Source organism: Chiloscyllium plagiosum, chromosome 27 (genome assembly GCF_004010195.1).
Source record: "Chiloscyllium plagiosum isolate BGI_BamShark_2017 chromosome 27, ASM401019v2, whole genome shotgun sequence".
Classification (NCBI taxonomy): Eukaryota; Metazoa; Chordata; class Chondrichthyes; order Orectolobiformes; family Hemiscylliidae; genus Chiloscyllium; species Chiloscyllium plagiosum.
Window position 1 is genome coordinate 48277495 of NC_057736.1, and position 20625 is coordinate 48298119.

Below are 20625 nucleotides of genomic sequence, written 5' to 3' on the forward strand. Positions count from 1 at the left end.
GACATAACCACCTGCTCTTTTAATCTACAGATATGTCAAATGAACTTCCTGGGGAAGTGGTAGATGCAGGCACAGTCAAGTTGCCAGGGTTGGAGTGTTTGAGCTATAGGAGATGATTAATAGGTTGGGGCTATTTTCCCTGGAGTGCCAGAGGCTGAGGGGTGACCTTAGACAAGTTTAAAAAATCATGAGGAGCATGGACAGAGTGAACAGCCAAGGGAATCCAAACTTAGAGGCTTACGGTGAAGGGAAAGATTTAAAAGGGACAAGATTTAAGGGGCAACTTTTGCACGCAGAGTGTGGTCCTTGTATGGAACAAACTGCCTGAAGAAATGGTGGAAGCTGGAACAATTACAACATTAAAAAGACATCTGGATGGGTATATAAATAGGAAGGGTTTAGAAGGATATGGGCCAAATGCTAGCAAATGAGGCGAGATTAGTTTATAACATCTGGTCAACATGGACAAGTTGGACTGAAGGGTCTGTTTCCATGCTGTACATCTCCGAAGGATATGGTCCAAACACAGGTCAGTGGGACGAGTGTAGGTCGGGAAATTTGGTCGGCATGAATGAGTTAGACCAAAGGATCTGTTTCCATGCTGTATGACTCATGGTTTCATGGTATCCTGCCATCATTGAGTACCATCGAGAGTGTGGCACTGGAAAAGCAAAGCAGGTCAGGCAGCATCCGAGGAACAGGATGTTTCAGGCAAAAGATCTTCATCAGCCCTTCATTCATCGAGTACTCCCTTGTCTTATTAATAATATTCAGCTTTTCTATTTTTTCTTGCTAAAATATACAACCTCACATTTTCCCCATTACATTCCATTTGCTGAGATTTTGTCCACACAGTTAACCTCTGCAGACTCTTTATGTCACCCTCACCACTTGCCTTTCCAACTGCTATTGTGTCATGCACAAACTTGGTGATAAGCTGATGTCAGGTCAGGGTTCTGGGGCTGCAACAGGTCTGGGGAAGGTGTCGTTAAGGGTATATGTAGTTAATGTTGTCTCAGTTGAATAGTTATGAGTTATGCCAGGTATACAATAGTTTAAGTAAGTAACTGTTTACTTAACTCCAGTGGAACTGTCTGAATTCTCCAATTTAAATGGATACTGCTAATCAAAATGGATTTTCAAGATTTTCGATAATAGAGTTCTTATGTTGAAAGACAGAGACAGTGAGAGTTAGGAACTCATTGAATTGTGCAACATACAGCTGAAGGAATTAAAGCAGAAAACTGCAGCCAAAGCAATGGTCCTTATCTGTCTCATCCTTTTCCTTTTGATTCTCCATGCTCTTCCAACAAGTCATCGACCTACCTCCCAGTAAACCATCTACCCACCTCCCCCAATACACGATCGACCCACCCCCCAATACACCATTGACCCACCCCCCATACACCATCGACCTATCTCCCAACAAACTATTATCCCAACCCCCAATAAACCATCTACCCACCCTCCCAACAAACCTAATGCACTCACATGTGAGCCATTCTATCCCTTTAAATCTCTGACCCAGATTGCAATGATCTCTGATTGGTTCATTCATACTCTTATTGTATTTTTCACTTTATCCTGTTGTATCAAACTTCCTGGTGACTCTGTGAAACTGCGTCTGACTGTGATAGTTTGTACAGGAGTGTGTGTTGTGAGTGGGTTTTTTGTCAGTGTGGTTCAGCTGGTGTTGATGTGTGTTCTTTCCACAGCCAGACCATTCGCAGTACTATCCTAGCCATACTTCAGCAGCTGTCAGCAGTATGAGCTTGCCAGGTGTCATCACCCAGCAACCTATTACTGAACGTAACCCACTGATTGGAACAGGTTCATGGCGCTCAGGACTCTTCGACCTGGCTGACAACATACCTGTCTGTAAGTATTAACAACAGGGTCAGGGCAAAGCAAGTGGCAAGGGGTTAGGATAGAGGGAGGGAGGTGCAGGTCATTGAGATGGTGTTACAGTGAACTGTGGAATGAAGGCAGTCCTGAACAGTGTCAGGATGAGAAACAAGGCAGGGGTTCAACTGGGGTTTAGAAGGTGAGACAAGCATTAGAAGTCAAAGCAGGGCAAGGCATTTTGTTGTCATGGAGTAGTTAGGCCAAAGGGCCTATCTCTGTGCTGTAGAACTTGATGATTCTATGGGTCTATGACCCTCAAGGCCTGTTCGTCCATTCATTAGGATCTGATCTGTTTGTGGCCTTTCCTGTCTGCACACCCTGTCCCCATAATAATCCAGTATCCCATATCAATTACAAAGATCTGTTGAACTAACCCTTGAATATATTCACCTTCCCAATCTTGAATAGTCTCTGGGAAAGAGATTTCCAAAGGCAAACAATCCTCAAAGAGAAGAAATTCTTCCTCATCTCCAAAACATTATTCCTAAACTTTATGCTTAGCTTGAGCCCCTCACTCTTTAACAACTGTCAAACCCCTTAAAGAGGGATTGTCTTCTGTTGCTATGTCGACAATGTCTGTAACTGGGTACATATATCATGTACTTCTACACTTCTCCACAAAACCAGGAATTCAGCATCTCAGTGTGCCAGTAGCTAGGTAAAGTTCAGAGAGTTTTTTAGAGTTCCTGCATTTTCCGCAGTGCCAGGAGCAATCAAAAAGACCTCAGTGTGAACTCAGAGAAGAAACTGCTTCCTAGGCAGAGCATCCCATCCACTATTGAGGAGTGTAAATCAGGGCCCAATAATTAGAGCCCAGAGCACTCGGGGGGCTGCTGTTCCCAATTCAGGGAGCACTGGGTGGGTGGGTGGGCCCACTTGTGGAAGTCCAGGGGGAGCACAGTGCTGGGGCGAGGAGGAGGAGCAGCTTCAGGCCCTGGAGTTTTGAGGAAGGGTCAACTGATTTCTCTTCACAGACGCTGCCAGACCTACTGAGCTTTTCCAGCAATGTCTGCTTTTGAAGACAATGATAAGCTTTGGTCATGATGTCTACTAAATATTGGAATGTGTAACCCACAGGTGTCCTGGGTGCTTTGTGCCCCCAAATCCTGAGCTGTCACTTGGCCCACAGTTATGGAGAGAATTGTTGCCTGCCACTGGTTCCGGGGGGTATGATTGCCCTGAGAACTCACATGAGACTTTCCTACAATATTGAGGTAAGCTCCTTACACTCTTCCCCCATCTCTCAGTCTAGCCTGCACTAATTCTGAGACCACTTAAAATATTTAGATTAGATTCCTACAGTGTGGAAAAAGGCCCTTTGGCCCAACAAGTCCACACCAACCCTCCAAAGAGCAACCCACCCAGACCCCCACACTCACCCCTTCACCTAACACTATGGGCAATTTAGCATGGCCAATTCACCTGACCTGCACATCTTTGGACTGTGGGAGGAAACCAACACAGACACTGGGAGAATGTGCAAACTCCACACAGACAGTTACCTGAGGCAGGAATTGAATCTGGGTCTCTGGCACTGTGAGGCAGCAGTGCTAACCACTGTGCCACCATGCCACCCAAATTTTAGAGTCAACTACTGGTTACACTCTCCTTTCATCTCCACACCTAGACCACCTCTGACCCCCAATAACTTCTGACCCCCAACCACTTCTGGATCAACAATTGGCAAAAAACATCTGACAGTGGAATGCTGAGGACCAGACTAAGGTCTTCATTTCCAACAAAAGCATCTAATCCTAACCCACCAAACATTGAAAAAAGCTTTCTTCACCAAGTCCCTGAAGAAATATTTTCCACCAGTCACTGAACTGGCTTTCTCCACTTATTCTTGAGCAAGTTTTCTCAACCAATCATTGAACAGGTTTTCTTCATCAATTATCAAACAGATTTTCTCCACAATTCCTGAATTTCTGTCAATCTCAAAACAGGTCCCTGTATCCCAGTTCCTCTCCCAAATTCTGAAGAAAGATCCTTGATTTTAAAATGTGCTTCTCTCTCCATAGGTACTGCCAGACTTGCTGAGCTTCTCCAGCAATGTCTGTTTTTGTTACTTTCAGCATCTGCAGGCCTTTGATTTATCCCAACAATTGTACTTTTTAAATTGTCAATTGTCTTTTTAAACTTGGTTTAAATTGTCATCCTTGCTCTGATGGGGTTTTCAGCAATGTCTTAAAGAGCCTAATATGCTGAAGTTGTTCACTGTATCACAAAACTAATCAGAATCATCTGACAGGTCAGCTTCATTCCCTCTCTCTCACACACCACATCCATAGTGTTTTTGCAAGGTTTGTGAAGGTTTGTAGCTCAGGTTGAGGTTTAGGGTGTAGGTTTGCTCGCTGAGCTGTAGGTTTGATATCCAGACGTTTCATTACCTGGTTAGGTAACATCATCAGTGGGAACCTTCAAGTGAAGCTTCACTTGAAGGTTCCCACTGATGATGTTACCTAACCAGGTAATGAAACGTCTGGATATCAAACCTACAGCTCAGTGAGCGAACCTACACCCTAAACATCCATAGTGTCTGCATCCCAGGTTACTCCTTCCAGTATCACTGGGAAGATAAGCTCTCCACATACCCTCTAGTTGACATTTGAAGCCTTTACTCCAGCAAACAGTTGCTATAATTCACTTTAATTGTAATGTTTTAAGTAACTTGGTTAATTTCTTTAGCAGAGATGAAAGCCTGATTTAGGGTTTTAGTTTGAGTGTGAAGAGAATGGGAGGGTGATACTAACCTTAACACTAGAGGGTAGAGAAGGTATGGAATAAGCTACCCACATCTAGAGGGAGAGAGAGGTCAGATGAGATCTATTTATTTGATTGATTTATTAAAATGTTTATTGTTACAAAACACGAGTGAAAAGTGTTGTACAGTGGCCCGACTCTCTGGCGCCATCTTAAAACATAGAAAAATAAACCAAACATAGAATATAAAGGCAGAAGAATGAAGAAAAATGTTGAGCGACAGGGTAAGAGGCTTCATGTTACAGGCTGAAATTCCAACAACAGCTTGATGAAACATATGGGCCAGTTTGTCATTATGTTTTGGCCATACAATCAGTTGTTTCACTCAGGGATTAAGGGTCTGGGCACAGAGAGGCTGGGGGGGGGTCTGGATTCCTGATGCTGTGAGGTGCCAGTGCCTACCACTGAGCCACCGTGCTGTTTGAGAGACACTGAGGATCTCCATAACAAAGAGTACCCATCATCAACGCCTCATCTTTCCGCTTCGGAACACTTCAACCCCAGGGCATCAATGTGGACTTCAACAGTTTCCTCATTTCCCCTTCTCCCACCTCACCCTAGTTCAAAACTTCCAGCACAGCACTGTCCCCATGACTTGTCCGGACTTGTCCTACCTGCCTATCTCCTTTTCCATCTATCCATTCCACCCTCTCCTCCCTGACCTATTACCTTCATCGGAGAGAAAATGAGGTCTGCAGATGCTGGAGATCAGAGATGGAAATGTGTTGCTGGAGAAGCGCAGCAGGTCAGGCAGCATCTAGGGAACAGGAGAATCGACGTTTCGGGCATTAGCCCTTCTTCAGGAATGAGGAAAGTTTGTCCAGCAGGCTAAGATAAAAGATAGGGAGGAGGGACTTGGGGGAGGGGCGTCGGAAATGTGATAGGTGGAAAAAGGTCAAGGTGAGGGTGATAGGACAGACCTGGAGTACTGTGTGCAGATTTAGTTTCCTTAGGATGGGTCCAATGGCCTGCATATCCTCGGTGGAGTGGGGGGGGGAGTTGAAATGCTGTGCCACAGGTTGGTTGGGTTGGTTCGTCCGGGTGGCCCAGAGGTGCTCTCTGAATCGCTCCGCAAGTAGGCGGCCTGTCTCCCCAATATAGAGGAGGCCACACCGGCTGCAGCGGATGCAGTAGATGATGTGGGTGGAGGTGCAGGTGAATCTGTGGCGGATATGGAAGTTTCCTTTGGGGCCTTGGAGAGAAGTGAGGGGGGAGGTGTGGGCGCAAGTGTTGCACCTCCTGCGGTTGCAAGGGAAGGTGCCGGGAGTGGAGGTTGGGTCGGTGGGGGGTGTGGATCTGACAAGGGAGTCGCGGAGGGAGTGGTCTCTACGGACAGCTGATAGGGGAGGGGAGGGAAATATATCCTTGGTGCTGGGGTCTGTTTGGAGGTGGCGGAAGTGACGGCGGATGATGCGCTGTACATGGAGATTGGTGGGGTGGTAGGTGAGGACTAGTGGGGTTCTGTCCTGGTGGCGGTTGGAGGGGCGGGGTTCAAGGGCGGAGGATCGGGAAGTGGAAGAGATGCGGTGGAGGGCATCGTCGACCACGTTGGGGGGGAAATTGCGGTCCTTGAAGAAGGAGGCCATCTGTGTTGTACGTATTTTGAACTGGTCGTCCTGGGAGCAGATGCGGCGGAGTCGAAGGAATTGGGAGAATGGGATGGCGTATTTGCAGGGGGCAGGATGGGAGGAGGTGTAGTCCAGGTAGCTGTGGGAGTCGGTCGGTTTGTAGTAGATGTCCGTGTTGATTCGGTCGCCTGAGATGGAAATAGAAAGGTCGAGGAAGGGGAGGGAGGAATCTGAGACTGTCTCCCCCACTCACCCATTGTACTCTATGCTACTTTCTCCCCACCCCGACCCTCCTCAAGCTTATCTCTCCACGCTCCAGACTCACTGCCTTTATTCCTGATGAAGGGCTTTTGTCCGAAACGTCAATTTCAAAGCTCCTTGGATGCTGCCTGAACTGCTGTGCTCTTCCAGCACCACTAATCCAGAATCAGTATTCCCCTATCTCCTGCAGAATCTGTCAGCCATACATGTGCCACCTACATAATCAACTATTTCTATTTTCTCATTCCCTGCTCTGTGTAAACTTGTGTTCACTCGGATTCCTGTTGCTTCTATCAAGTCCTGCTCACTCACAATCATTTCTTTGTCATCTCCAAGGTCCCAAACCTCACCATTGCATTTCACTCTCTTTGTGGCTACACCTCGCTATTTTAGAATATCCTCTTCTTAACAATCCCTCCTCCAGTAAACTTCACGCTTCCGTTTCACCAGCCTTTTGTGTAATCCTTTCTCCCTTTGTGCTCTGATTGTGGGCCATGGCTGGAGTCCCAATGTCTAAATTAGAGTGGTGCTGGAAGGGCTTTTGCTGAAACATTGATTTTCCTGCTCCTCGGATGCTGCCTGACCTGCTGTGCTTTTCCAGCACCACTCTAATCTAGACTCTGATCTCCAGCATCTGCAGTCCTCACTTTCACCTGGAGTCCCATGGCCCATTATCAGGAATTCCCTCCCATAACCTTGCTGTCTTCACTCATTCACTCCTTTATTAACAAGAAAAAGACAAAAACGAACAAGGAACAGGATGTTGCCAGGGTTGGAGAATTTAAGCTATAGGGAGAGGTTGAATAGGCTGGGGCTGTTTTCCCTGGAGCATTGGAGGCTGAGGGGTGACCTTTTAGAGGTTTATAAAATCATGAAGGGCATGGATAGGGAAAATAAGCAAGGTCTTTTACCCAGGCTTGGAGAGTCTGAAACTAGTGGCCTTCGGTTTAAGGTGAGAGGGGAAAGATTTAAAAAGGATCTGAGGGGTAATTTTTCCGCACAGTGGTTGGTGCGTATATAGAATGAGCTGCCAAAGGAAATAGTGGAGGTGGGTAAAGTTACAACATTCAAAAGGCATCTGGATGGGTTAAGAATAGGAAGGGTTTAGAGAGTTATGGGCCAAGTGGTGGCAAAAGAGACCAGGTTAGTTTGGGATATCTGATCACTGAAGGGTCTGTTTCTGTGTTGTGTGACTCTATGACTCTGGACACTGTGTGTTTACACAACAGCCAGAAACAGCTTTAAATGATGGAAACAGAGTCACATTGGATTTAGAACATTCAGTCTGGTTCTCTCTTTGTAGATGCTGCCACATCTGATGAGCCACTCTAATGTTTTCTGTTTTTATTGGAAATGGGGATTGTGATGCCGCCTCCAGTTGAAAGCCCACTAACAGTAACTGTCCAAGAGACTGTTGAAGAATTGCCTATAATTGAAATGTTGGTAAATGTGGAGTATCCTCTACATTTTAAGTTTTCAATGTGTTTTTAGCGGGAAAGATTTCTTAAGTCTATGTAATATCTGTTGTGTTACAGGGAACGATTTGTGATGATGCCGTGATGTTGATGTTCTGTGGTCCATGTGAGCTTTGTCGAATGACTCGTGAGCTGCGGGCCCGCAATGGGTAGCACTGGTAAGAAGAGGAGCTACTTCCTTTTTAAGGGAAAATTCCTCCCTCTCTCCCACTCAATGTGTCCCTGTTGACCAAGGATTCATCAGCACAGACTGAAACTCTGAACCCTTCCCTATGATTTCCCCTGCTTTCCTTTTTTCTAGGTCTCTTTTTGGTAATTATGCAACTTCTTTTTGGATGTTCTTAATAGATCTAATTGCACTAATCTTACAGGCATCACAACAGCTCATTGTGCAGATGAGCTCCACTCCTCCTTTCCCCATTTCATTTTTTAAATCTGTGACCTGTTTTTGTTTTGTTCCTGAAAACAATTAATGCTTAATTACTCTCTCAAAAACCCTTTATAATTTAAACATTAAATCTCCCCTTAGCCTTCTCATTGTTAATGAGAGCTATTGCAGGTTTTTCCCTGTCTCTGTACCCTTTCCTGCAAGATTCACTAAGATTAATCAGGATGTTATTTAGCTCACTTAGTCAGGTTGCAGTTTGAAATGAATAAATAACAGAATGAATAACAACATCCTGATTAATCTCACTGAATCTTGCAGGAAAGGGTACAATGGGGAAAAGGAGACAGGAATTGCTGTGATAGCTATTGTTATGAAGGAATGAGTCTGCTACAGTCAATGTTCTGACTACAATCCTGCAGCCCATTGCTGATCACTTTGTTACAGTTTGGGTCCCTTACCCACGATGCCCAAAAGGGAGTGTAAGGGTTCATTAGACTGATTCAATGAATGATAAGTTTAGATTACTTACAGTGTGGAAACAGGCCCTTCAGCCCAACAAGTCCACACCGACCCTACAAAGAGCAACACACCCAGACCCATTCCCCTACATTTACTCTTTCACCTAACACCACAGGCAATTTAGCATGGCCAATTCACCTAACCTGCACGTATTTGGACTGTGGGAGGAAACCGTAGCACCTGGAGGAAACCCGCACAGACGCGGGGAGAATGTGCAAACTCCACACAGGCAGTTGCCCGAGGTGGGAATTGAACCCAGGTCTCTGGCACTGTGAGGCAGCAGTGCGAACCACTATGCCACCGTGCCACCCATAATGATAAGATCATTCTTGCAACTTTCAAAGGTCAATGCACAAGAACCTCTGTTTCTGCATACTTTTCACACATGTTTCTGAGGCTATATTACCTGAATGTAGCCCTACTGCCAAAATGCATCACCTCACACTTCACTGTATCAAATTTCATTTGTCACTTGCCTTCCCCCATTCTGAAAGTTGATTGCTGTCCTGTTGTAGCCAAATTGAATATATTGAGTAAATAAAAAATTCAGTGTCAAAGGTTTTTGGGAGAGGGCAGGTAAACGGGGTTGATACAAATATCAGAGTTGAGAATGTGGTGCTGGAAAAGCACTGCAGGTCAGGCAGCATCTGAGAAGAAGGAGAATCAATGTTTCGAGCAAAAGCCCTTCATCAGGAATTATGCTTATGTCTGAAACATCGATTCTCCTGCTCCTCGGATGCTGCCTGACCTGCTGTGTTTTTCCAGTACCAGGGGGGAGTGTGACCCAGGGAGATAGTGAGGAAAGAGATCAATCTGAGACTGGTAAAGTTGAGAAAAGAAGCGACTCAAACAGTCAGGGCAGGCAGGGATAAAGCAAAGAACAAGATAGGACTAATAAATTATTTCACTGCAAGACGCCTAACAGGGAAGACAGATGAACTCAGGGCATGGTTAGAAACATGGGACTAATGTATCATATGGGACTAATGTATCATAGCATTTACAGAAAAATGGCTCAGGGTTGGGCAGGACCGGCAGCTTAATGTTCTAGGATACAAATGCGACAGGAAGGACAGAAAGGGAGGCAAGAGAGGAGGGGGAGTGGCATTTTTAATAAGGGATAGTGTTACAGCTGTACTTAGTGAGGACATTCCCGGAAATACATCCAGGGAAGTTGTTTAGGTGGAAGTGAGAAATAAGAAAGGGATGATCACATTTTTAGGATTGTATTACTGACCCTCTAATAGTCAAAGGGAAATTTAGAAAGAAATTTGTCAGAAGATTTGGTGATTATGGTAGGGGATTTTAACTTTCCAAACATAGACTGGGACTGCCATAGTGTTAAGGATTTAGATGGACAGGAATTTGATAAATGTGTACAAGGAAATTTTCTGATTCAGAATGTAGATGTACCTACTAGAGAAGGTGCAAAACTTGGCAAATAGGGTTGAGGAGAATCGAAAGGGTTTTAATAAATACATTCAGGACAAAAGGGTAACTAGGGAGGGAATAGTGTCCCTCAAAGATCAGCAAAGTGACCTTCGTGTGGAGCCGCAGGAGATGGGGGAGATACTAAATAAGTATTTTGCGTCAGTGTTTACTGTGGAGAAGGACATGGAAGATATAGAATGTAAGGAAATAGATGGTGACATCTTGAAAAATGTCTATATTGTAGAGGAGGAATTGCTGGATGACATGAAATGGATAAAAGTGGATAAATCCCTAGGTGTAACCTAGAACTCTGTGGGAAGCTAGGGAAGTGATTGCTGGGCCCCTTGCTGAGATATTTGTATCATCGATAGTCACAGGTGAGGTGCTGGAAGACTGGAGGTTGGCTAACGTGGTGCCAATATTTAAGAAGGGTGGCAAGGACAAGCCAGGGAACTATAGACCAGTGAGCCTGTTGTTGGTGGTGGGTGAGTTGTTGGAGGGAATCCTGAGAGATAGGATTTATATGTATTTGGAAAGGCGAACACTGTCTCAGGATAGTCAGCATGGCTTTGTGCATGGGAAATAATGTCTCACAAACTTGATTGAGTTTTTTGAAGAAGTATCAAAGAGGGTTGATGAGGGCAGAGGGGTAGACATGATCTACATGGACTTCAGTCAGGCGTTCGACAAGGTTCCCCAAAGGAGACTGGTTAGCAAGTTAGATCTCATGGAATACAGGAAGAAATAGCCATTTGGATACAGAACTAGCTGAAAGGTAGAAGACAGAGGGTGGTGGTGGAGGGTTGTTTTTCAGACTGGAGGCCTGTGACCACACAATGATCAGGGCAGGTCTACTACTTTTCTTCATTTATGTAAATGATTTAGATGTGAACTTAGGACATATACTTAGTAAGTTTACAGATGACACCAAAATTGGAGGTGTAGTGGACAGCGAAGAAGATTACCTCAGATTGCAACAGGATCTGGACCAGATTGGCCAATGGGCTGAGAAGTGGAAGATGGAGTTTAATGTAGGTAAATGCAAGGTGCTGCATTTTGGGAAAGCAAATCTTAGCAGGACTTATCCACTTATGGTAAGGTCCTAGGGAGTGTTGCTGAACAAAGAGACCTTGGAGTGCAGGTTCATAGCTCCTTGAAAGTAGAGTCGCAGATTGATAGGATAGTGAAGAAGGCATTTGGTATGCTTTCCTTTATTGGTCAGAGTATTGAGTACAGGAGTTGGGAGGTCATGTTGCGGCTGTACAGGATATTGGTTAGGCCACTTTTGAAACATTGCGTGCGATCCTGTTCTCCTTCCTATCAGAAAGATGTTATGAAACTTGAAAGGGTTCAGAAAAGATTTTAGCTTTGACAAAGGGTCAGTTAGACTCGAAACGTCAGCTCTTTTCTCTCCTTACAGATGCTGCCAGACCTGCTGAGACTTTCCAGCATTTTCTCTTTTGGTTTCAGATTCCAGCATCCGCAGTAATTTGCTTTTTTACAAGGATGTTGCCAGGGTTGGAGAATTTGAGCTATAGGGCGAGGCTGAATAGGCTGGGGCTGTTTTCCCTGCAGCATTGGAGGCTGAGAGGTGACCTTGCAGAGGTTAATTAAATCATGAGGGGCATGGATAGGGTAAATAGAGCAAGTCTATTCCCAGGGGTGGGGGAGTCCAGAACTAGAGGCCATAGGTTTAGCATGAGAGGGGAAAGATATAAAAGAGACCTAAAGGGCAACATTTCCATGCAGAGGGTGGTACGTGTATGGAATGAGCTGCGAGAGGAAGTGGTGGAGGCTGGTACAATTGCAACATTTAAAAGGTATTTGGATGGGTATATAAGTAGAAAGTGTTTAGAGGGATATGGGCCAAGTGCTGGCAAATGGGACTAGATTTGGTTAGAATATCTGGTCAGCGTGGACACGTTGGACCAAAGGGTCTGTTTCCAAGCTGTACATCTCTATGACTCTATGATAGTCATCAAACCATTCTTGGGAGAAGCCCATCCAGTTCCCTAATGCCCTTCAGGGAAGAAAACTGCCATCCTTACCTGGTCTGGCCTGCATGTGACTCCAGACCCACAGCAATGTGGTTGATTCACAGCTGTCCTCTGGGGGAGGAGGGATGGGCAATAAATGCTGGCCTAGCCAAAGTGCATTAAAATAAGGCTTAATTCTGCTCCTATATCTTTTGATCTTATGAAAGAAACTGGAAGAAGATAAAGTCCTAGATAGTTCACATCCATATTTTTTAAAATCTAAAATGATGGCACAGGTATCACTATTCATATTTAATGATGCACTGGAAAAAAGAGAATGCAAGAGGATTGGTGATAGCTAATGTAATTCCTATAGTTAAAAAAAGTGGGTAGGAAAAACAATGGAATACTTACAAAAGGAAAGATTGAAAAACATCCAGAATTAGAAAATATATTCATGAATAGTTAGCATAGATTTCAAAAGGAGAATTTTTCTTTTCTATTTGTTCCTCAAACATGGGTGTCACTGCCTGGGCAATATCTGTGAGGTGAAAGCAGAGTTAACATTTCGAGTCTGGTGACTCTACATCAGAACTGTTCCCCCCATAGCGCCAGGGACCCTGGTTCAATTCCAGCCTTGGATGACTGTCCGTGTGGAGTTTGCACATTCTCCCCGTGTCTGCGTGGGTTTCCTCAGAGTGCTCCGGTTTCTTCCCACAGTCCAAAGATGTGCAGATTAGGTGAATTGGCCATGCTAAATTGCCCGTAGTGTTAGGTGTATTAGCCAGGGGTAAATGTAGGGGAATGGGTCTGGGTGAGTTGCTCTTCAACGGGTCGGTGTGGACTTGTTGGGCCGAAGGGCCTGTTTCCACACTGTAGGGAATCTAATATAAAATATAGATTTAAAAAATTCAGTTCCCAGAGACACAGGGGAATGCTGGAGAGCTGGCAACCTTGCAGCCATGTGGGATAAAAATCGAGACAGTGGGAAGAGCTATTGCAGTCCCATGACAAAGATGGAAACCTGATTGGACTGGTTCAATCATATCATTCCAGGAAAGCTGAACCTGGATTTGGGAATTGATAACACTTTCAAGGACTTTGGACAGGAAAGAGAAGTTGGAGGTTGGGTGATATTGCCAATGGTGGGAATTTTTGAGAATAGGCTGATGATAGCAGACATAATGGAGAGAGTGAGAACAATTAACAATATCAGCTAACATGTTGAGGGGAGTTTGGGTGGTAAGCAGGCTAGGGAGAGAAAGGTGCAAGAAGCAGGTGTGAGTGATGGCCAAGGTGAGCTCAGAGAGCTTGCAATGGTAGATGGACTCGAATTGAGTGGAGGGTGAGAGTTCAGGACTCAGAGTGGGGGTGTACTGAAGGACATCGGTGAAGCAGATACATAGCCAGGGGACGAAACGTTTGCAACAAAAACTTCCAGCTCGGCGAACAGAACCACAACAACGAGCACCCGAGCTACAAAACTTCGCACAAACTTTGAATACATATTTACAACAGTTTCATGCCCATTTGTATTTGTACAAATATCTTTCATCCAGGTTTCTTAAAATTAAAGTGAATTCAAATTTTCAAACTTAGATGCTCGCACATGTGCCATGGGCTGAATGGGTTCCTGCGGTACGATGAACTCCATCCTGGAATTTCAGGTTCCAGTCTCTAACATTATAGTTTCACAGTCAGAGACAACTAATGTTCCTGACTATTAGGGGTGGCATGGTGGCTCAGTGATTAGCACTGCTGCCTCGCTGCGCCAGGGACCTGGGTTCGATTCCAGCCTCAGGCAACTGTGTGCAGTTTGCACATTCTCCCCATGTCTGCATGGGCTTCCTCTGGGTGCTCCGGCTTTCTCCCATGATCCAAAGATGTGCAGGTTAGGTGAACTGGCCATACTACATTGTCCATAGTGTTCAGGGATGTGTAGGTTAGGTGCATTGTTCAGGCGTAAATATAGGATAATAGGGTAGGGGAATAGGTCTGGATGGGTTACTCTTCGGAGGGTCAGTGTGGACTTGTTGGGGTGAAGGGCCTGTTTCCACACAGTAGGGATTCTATGTTATTTGACATTTCACTTCCTGAATTTGCAGCAGTTGGGGTAGTGGCCTGCAGGATTGCAAAACCAATCAAAGTTCAAACCTCCAACTGAAGTTTGGGAAAGGGAATGTTCGCAGGTAAAGGGCATTGAATGAGACCCTCAACGCAACCCACCAGAATTTGAAGGAACAAGTTGCAGATGATGACATTCATTTTTTGTTTGTTGCAGATCTGCACAGAGGACCCAGGTCTCCTCGCAGAGATCAGCCTACACTCAGATACAGACTCACACAATGATGTGGATCAATGTATACCCTAATAAAGATGATGCAGAGCTGATACAAATGCCTGTGTGCTAAACCTTAATCAAAATTTCCCCAACCTGGGCTGTCTACACCTCTGACTGTCAACCAGCTCCAAATATTGCCAGCTGTATTGCTCCCTCAGCAGTGACCCCCCCCCGACAAAGCAGCACTCCCTCAGGACTGATCCCCCGACAGTGCAACTTCTTTCATACTGACCCGCCCCAAACAGTGCAAGTCTCGTCATTCAAAAAGCAGGAGGCTGGAGAAATCGACATTTCAGGAATAACTCATCTTCAGGAATGAAATGTCAGTCCTGAAGAAGGGTTACACCCGAAACGTTGACTTCTTCACCACCTGATGCTGCCTGACTTGCTGTGTTCTCCAGCCTCCTGCTTGCCCCCTTTTGGATTCCAGTATCTGCAGTTTCTTTTGTCTCTGTTCAGAAACAAGAGACAGGAAAACTGAATGTGACATGCGTAACCTTAACTATGCGACCAACATAAAGAGGAATATCAATGCAATGAGATGGGGCCACATGTTACAACTAAGCCACATGCTCTAACCCTGAAACGTTTGCTTGAGATCTTTTAGCATCAATCCCAGCAGAACAATGTCATACAGAGGAGTCATTGAGAGCTACAGCCCAACGTCCTCCAGGAACATCTGTGGGTCTATGTGTACTAGTCTCTGAAGCTGAAGCAAGTGGTAAGGAAGGCACAGCGAATCCTGGGGATTATAAACAGCAGCAAGAATACAAAGAAACAGGAGATCTGGATCAGCCTCAACTGGAGAATGGTGCTGGGTTCTGCAATAATCTTTCTGTCAGCCATCATCTAACTCACATATTTGCCACGGCAATGCCTCTACCAACCAGAGTCCACTTGCCAACCCATCAGCACTGTTGTACAGTATTACTCTGATCATTCCAGTTCAGTTTGGATCACATCATTCACACTATAAGTAGGTTTAGTGGCCTCTGCCTAAACTACTAGGCCATTCAAATATCGAAGGTTTGTTCACAGTAATGTCAAGTAATGTCTGAGATCCACCTTGACTGTAATAATTGATCGGTCATTGAACATAGAACAATACGCCACAGAAACAGGCCCTTTGGCCCATGATATTGCACCAAAAATGACCTCAAATTAATCTAATCCCTTCTGCCTGCTCATGGTTCATATCCCTTATTCCTTGTACATTCTAAAAGTATCTTAAACGTCCCTATTGAACCAACCCCTGACAGTGTGTTCCAGACCCCTATCCACTGTGTGAGAAAGCTTGCCCCTCACATCTCCTTTGAACTATTCCCCTCTCACCTTAAATACACTCCCCCAGGTTTTTCAGATTTCAACTCGGAGGATAAAGATTCTGACCATCAACCCTATCTATGCATCTCATAATTCTATAGACTTCTTTCAAGTCTTCCCTCAGCCTCTCCTGCTCCAGAGAAAACAGCCTGAATTTTTCTACCCTCTCGTTCATACCTTCTAATCCAGGCAGCGTCCTATAAAACTCTTCTGCATCCTCTCCAAAGCCTCCACATCCTTCCTGTAATGTGGTGATCAAAATAGAATGTGGCCCAACCAAAGTCTTATAAAGCTGCAACATGACATCCTGATTCTTGTACTCAATTCCCCGACCAATAAAGGCAAGCATTTACATCCTAACTACTTGCGTGGCCCCTTTCAGGGAGCTATGGTCTTGAACCCCAAGGTCACTCTGTATATCAGTGCTGTTCAGCGTCCTGCAATTAACTAGATACTTATTCTTAACATTTGATCTCCCAAAGTGCATGCCTTACACTTAACCAGATTAAACTCTATCTGCCAGTTTTCTTCCTATATCTGCAGGTGACCTACATCCTGCTGTATCCCTTGACAACCCCCTACACTATCCACAACTCCACTCATCATTTATATATATCACAAATAGCAGAGATCCCAGTGCAGATCCCTACGGAACACAATAGTCACAGACCTGTAGCCAGAAAAACACCCTTCTGCCACTATCCTCTGTTTTCTATGGGCAAGCCAATTCTGAGATCAAGTGGCCAAGTCATTGTGGATCCCATGCATGTGGATGAGCGTCCCAAGAGGGACCTTTTCGAAAGCCTTATCAAAATCCACGTAGACAACATACACTGCTCTACCCAAATTGAACATCTTTGTCATCTACACGAAAAATTCAATCAGGTCAGTAAGACATGACCTGCCCTGCACAATGCCGTGCTGACAGATCCTGATGTTTTTCCGAATGCATGTAAATTTTATCCCCATAGAATTCTGTCCAATAGCTTCAAAATGACTGGTGTGAGACTCACCAGTCTATAGTTTCCTGGATTATCTCTATTTCCTTTCTTGAACAGAGGAAAACATTAACTACTCACCAGTTCTCCAGGACTTCTCCAGTGGCTAGTGATGGCCTTGTGGTAGTATTGTTGGACTCTTAATCCAGAGACCCAGGTAACATTCTGGGAACTCAAGTTTGAATCCTGCCATGGCAGCTGTTAAATATCTGGAATGCAGAGTCAATGATGACCAGGAATCCATTGTCGATTATTGGAAAAACCCATTTGGTTCACAAATGCCCTTTCGGGGAAGGAAACTACTGTCTTTACCTGGTCTAGCCTGTAAGTAACTCTGGCCAAGCCAGTGACACTCTCATCCCTTGAATGGATTAAAAAAAACTCTCTTGCCTCTCTCATTAACCTGGGATAGATACCATTGGGCCCTGTGGGGTTATCTACCTTAATACTCTTCAAGAGACCCAATACCACTCCTTTCTTGATCTCAAAATGCCCTAGCAAATTAGCATGTTTCACACTAATCTCACTATCTTTCATATCCTTCTCTTGGGTGAATATCTATGCAGAGTACCTGTATTCATTTAGGATCGTGCCCACATCCTTTGCCACCAAGCACAAGTTCGCTCTTTTAGCCCTGAATGGTTATATCTTGAGTGGTCCTACCTAGTTCTTGCTGTTAGAGGATGTCTTTAAGTAACTGAAAATTAGGAATCACCAACAATAGGGCAAGATAAGTTAAGGCAAAGTGAAATAAAGTAATACGAGTAAATTAATATATGTGAAGTTTTGGTAAGCAGTGCAGCTCAGTCATGTGGAAATTCTTCTAGGAGAAAGTGAGGACTGCAGATGCTGGAGATCAGAGCTGAAAATGTGTTGCTGGAAAAGCGCAGCAGGTCAGGTAGCATCCAAGGAACAGGAGAATTGACGTTTCGGGAATAAGCCCTTCTGCATTCCTGAAGAAGGGCTTATGCCCGAAACGTCGATTCTCCTGTTCCTTGGAATTCTCCTGTTCCTTGGATGCTGCCTGACCTGCTGCACTTTTCCAGCAACACATTTTCAGCATGTGGAAATTCTGCCTTGTAATATGTGGGAACTCATGGATACCATGGTGACCTACAGAATCACGTGCAGGAAGCATCATGAGCTGCAGAGGCTTAATCTCCAGCTTTCAGATCATGACCAATGGCTGGAGTCACTGATGCATCTATGAGGCTAAGAACCACATGCATGGATTGCTCAGAGAGATGGTCATGCCACACTTTAGGAACATGGAGGAAGAAAGGGAATGGACAATTGCCAAGCAGTTCAAGATCCAGACATATAGTGTAGGAGTCCCTTGAAGTTCACTCATATACAGGCTGTTCTGCTATAATGCGCATTTCATCAACGCGAATTCACTGTAACGCAATTGATGAATTGGGGACACTGTTTCTGAAGAACAAACTTTTAAAATGTGTGTTGGCTGTAACGCAGTTACATTGCCAACACTTTAAGCATTGTTTCTAAAGTGCAATTTTTTTATAATGCAGCGTTGCACAAGAATTGCAACCATCGCATTATAGAAGAACTAACTATTGTTTTCCAATTGGATTGAATTGAATTGAATTGAATTTATTGTCATGTGTACCGAGGCACAGTGAAAAGCTTTGTCTTTCGAGCAATACACAGGGTTAAGGAGCATAGATATTAAATAATAGGTAAATAGCAGCAAAAACAAAAACACAGGTGCAGACAAATGCTAAGAGTTTGTGAGTCCATTCAGTATTCTAACAACAGTAGTGTAGAAACTGTTGCGAAACCGGCTGGTGCGTGTTCAGGCTTCTGTATCTTCTCCCCGATGGTAGAGGTTGTAGAAAAACATTGCCAGGGTGAGATGGACCTTTTAGAATGCTGGCTGCTTTCCTTGACAGCGGGCCTGGTAGATGGATTCTTTGGATGGGAGGTTGGCCTTTGTGGTGGTTCTGGCTGAGTTCACCGCTCTCTGTAACTGTCTCCGATCTTGAATGGTACAGTTGCCGTACCAGGTAATGATACATCCAGACAGAATGCTCTCGATGGCACACTTATAAAAGCTGGCAAGGGTATTCAACGTCATGCCGAATTTGTTGGGCCTTTGTAACCAGTGCATTCACATGAAGAGTCCAAGAAAGCTTGTTGCGATAGTGACGATGAAATATTGTCCCCAATCTTCACTGTTTGTGGCATATGGGTCAGGAAACTGAGAATCCAGTTCAGAGAGTGGGGCATAGTCGTGAGATCACTAAGTTTAGTAATCAGTCTCAAGGGAATATTGGTGTTGAAGGCCGAACTGTAGTCAATAAGTAGGATTCTTATGGAGCTGTTCTTGGTGTCAAGATGTTCTAGGGAGGAGTGAAGAGCAAGTGATATGGCATCTGACGTGGATCTGTTGGTCCGATGGGCAAATTGGAGTGGGTCAAGAGTAGGGGGGAGGCTGGAGTTGATTAATATAGATAAATCATTAATATAGATTAATATAGATGATGCTATGAATATTCTGATTGGGTGTGTTGAGGAGGGCTTAAATTAAATTAACAGGGGAATGTGAACCTGAGGGCAAAGTCAAACAGGACAAACTTTGAGCTGGAATGGGAAATGTAGCAAGTGACTCTGCCACGTGTATGATCACAGGATTAGGAACAAAGCAGGCCATTCAACCCATACAAAGTGCTCCACCTTTCAGTGAGATTGTGGTTGACTGATAATCTTTAACAACTTTTCTGCTAGTCCCCCATTACCCTTGATTCCCTTACTGATTAAAAATCTATCTCAGCCTTCAATATACATAATGACCCAACCTCAACAGCAGTCTGTGATAAAGGGTGTTCAGTTTCACTGTGAGAGGAGAAACTCCTCCTCTATTCCAACGCTCTGAGCTTGACAATTGGCGTTGGAGTTACTGATGTGCATGGGCCTCAGAGGTCCGTGTTGCCAGTAAGAAAACTAAAGGAATGCTTCTGACATGCATGGAATAAAAACAGAAACTCAACGGGTCAGGCAACATCTGTGAAGAGAAACAGAGTTAACATTTGAAACTGCTTCATCCCATGAATGAATAAACAAAAAAAATCCTCAGTTTTAGTTTGGGCTGACTGCTTGCTTAAGTTCAAATCTGCATTCTGATTGACAACTAAATATCTCAGGATATTGATGCTTCAGGCGGAGGAGTTGCATTAGTGGTCAGAGATGATATCACAGCTGAAGGAGGGCACTATGGAGGACCTGAGCAGCGAGGCACTATAGAAAGAGTTCAGAAATAGGAAGGGTGCGGTAACAATGTTGTGGCTATACTACAAGCCTCCCAACAGCGAGCGTGAGATAGAGCTACACATATGTAAAGAGATCATAGAAAGATGTAGGAGCAACAGGGTGGTGGTGATAGGAGAGTTTAATTTTCCTAACATTGACTGGAATTTACTTAGTGTTAGAGGTCGAGATAGAGCAGAATTTGTGAGGAGCATCCAGGAGGGCTTTCTACAGCAGTGTGTAAATAGTTTAACTCGGGAAAGGGCCACACTGGACCTGGTGTTAGGGAATGAGCCCGACCAGGTGGGGGATTACTTTGGTTATAGTAAGCTTTAGAACAGTAGGTGGTTGAAGTTTCAGTGGGGGATTACTTTGGTTATAGTAAGCTTTAGAACAGTCATGGACAAGGACGA

At 44.6% G+C, this 20625-nt stretch overlaps 1 protein-coding gene across 1 annotated transcript in view; it reads left to right on the forward strand.

Moving 5' to 3' along the window:
• Positions 1 to 14683, forward strand: part of LOC122563763 (cornifelin homolog A-like) — a 19677-nt gene extending 4994 nt beyond the window's left edge. The window contains exons 2-5 of the mRNA XM_043717969.1: positions 1716 to 1878; positions 2983 to 3119; positions 8033 to 8130; positions 14568 to 14683. Of these exons, the coding sequence (XP_043573904.1) occupies positions 1716 to 1878; positions 2983 to 3119; positions 8033 to 8125 (393 nt within the window). The 3' untranslated portion in view covers positions 8126 to 8130; positions 14568 to 14683. The remainder of the gene's footprint in view (positions 1 to 1715; positions 1879 to 2982; positions 3120 to 8032; positions 8131 to 14567) is intronic.
• The last annotated feature ends 5942 nt before the right edge of the window (positions 14684 to 20625 follow it).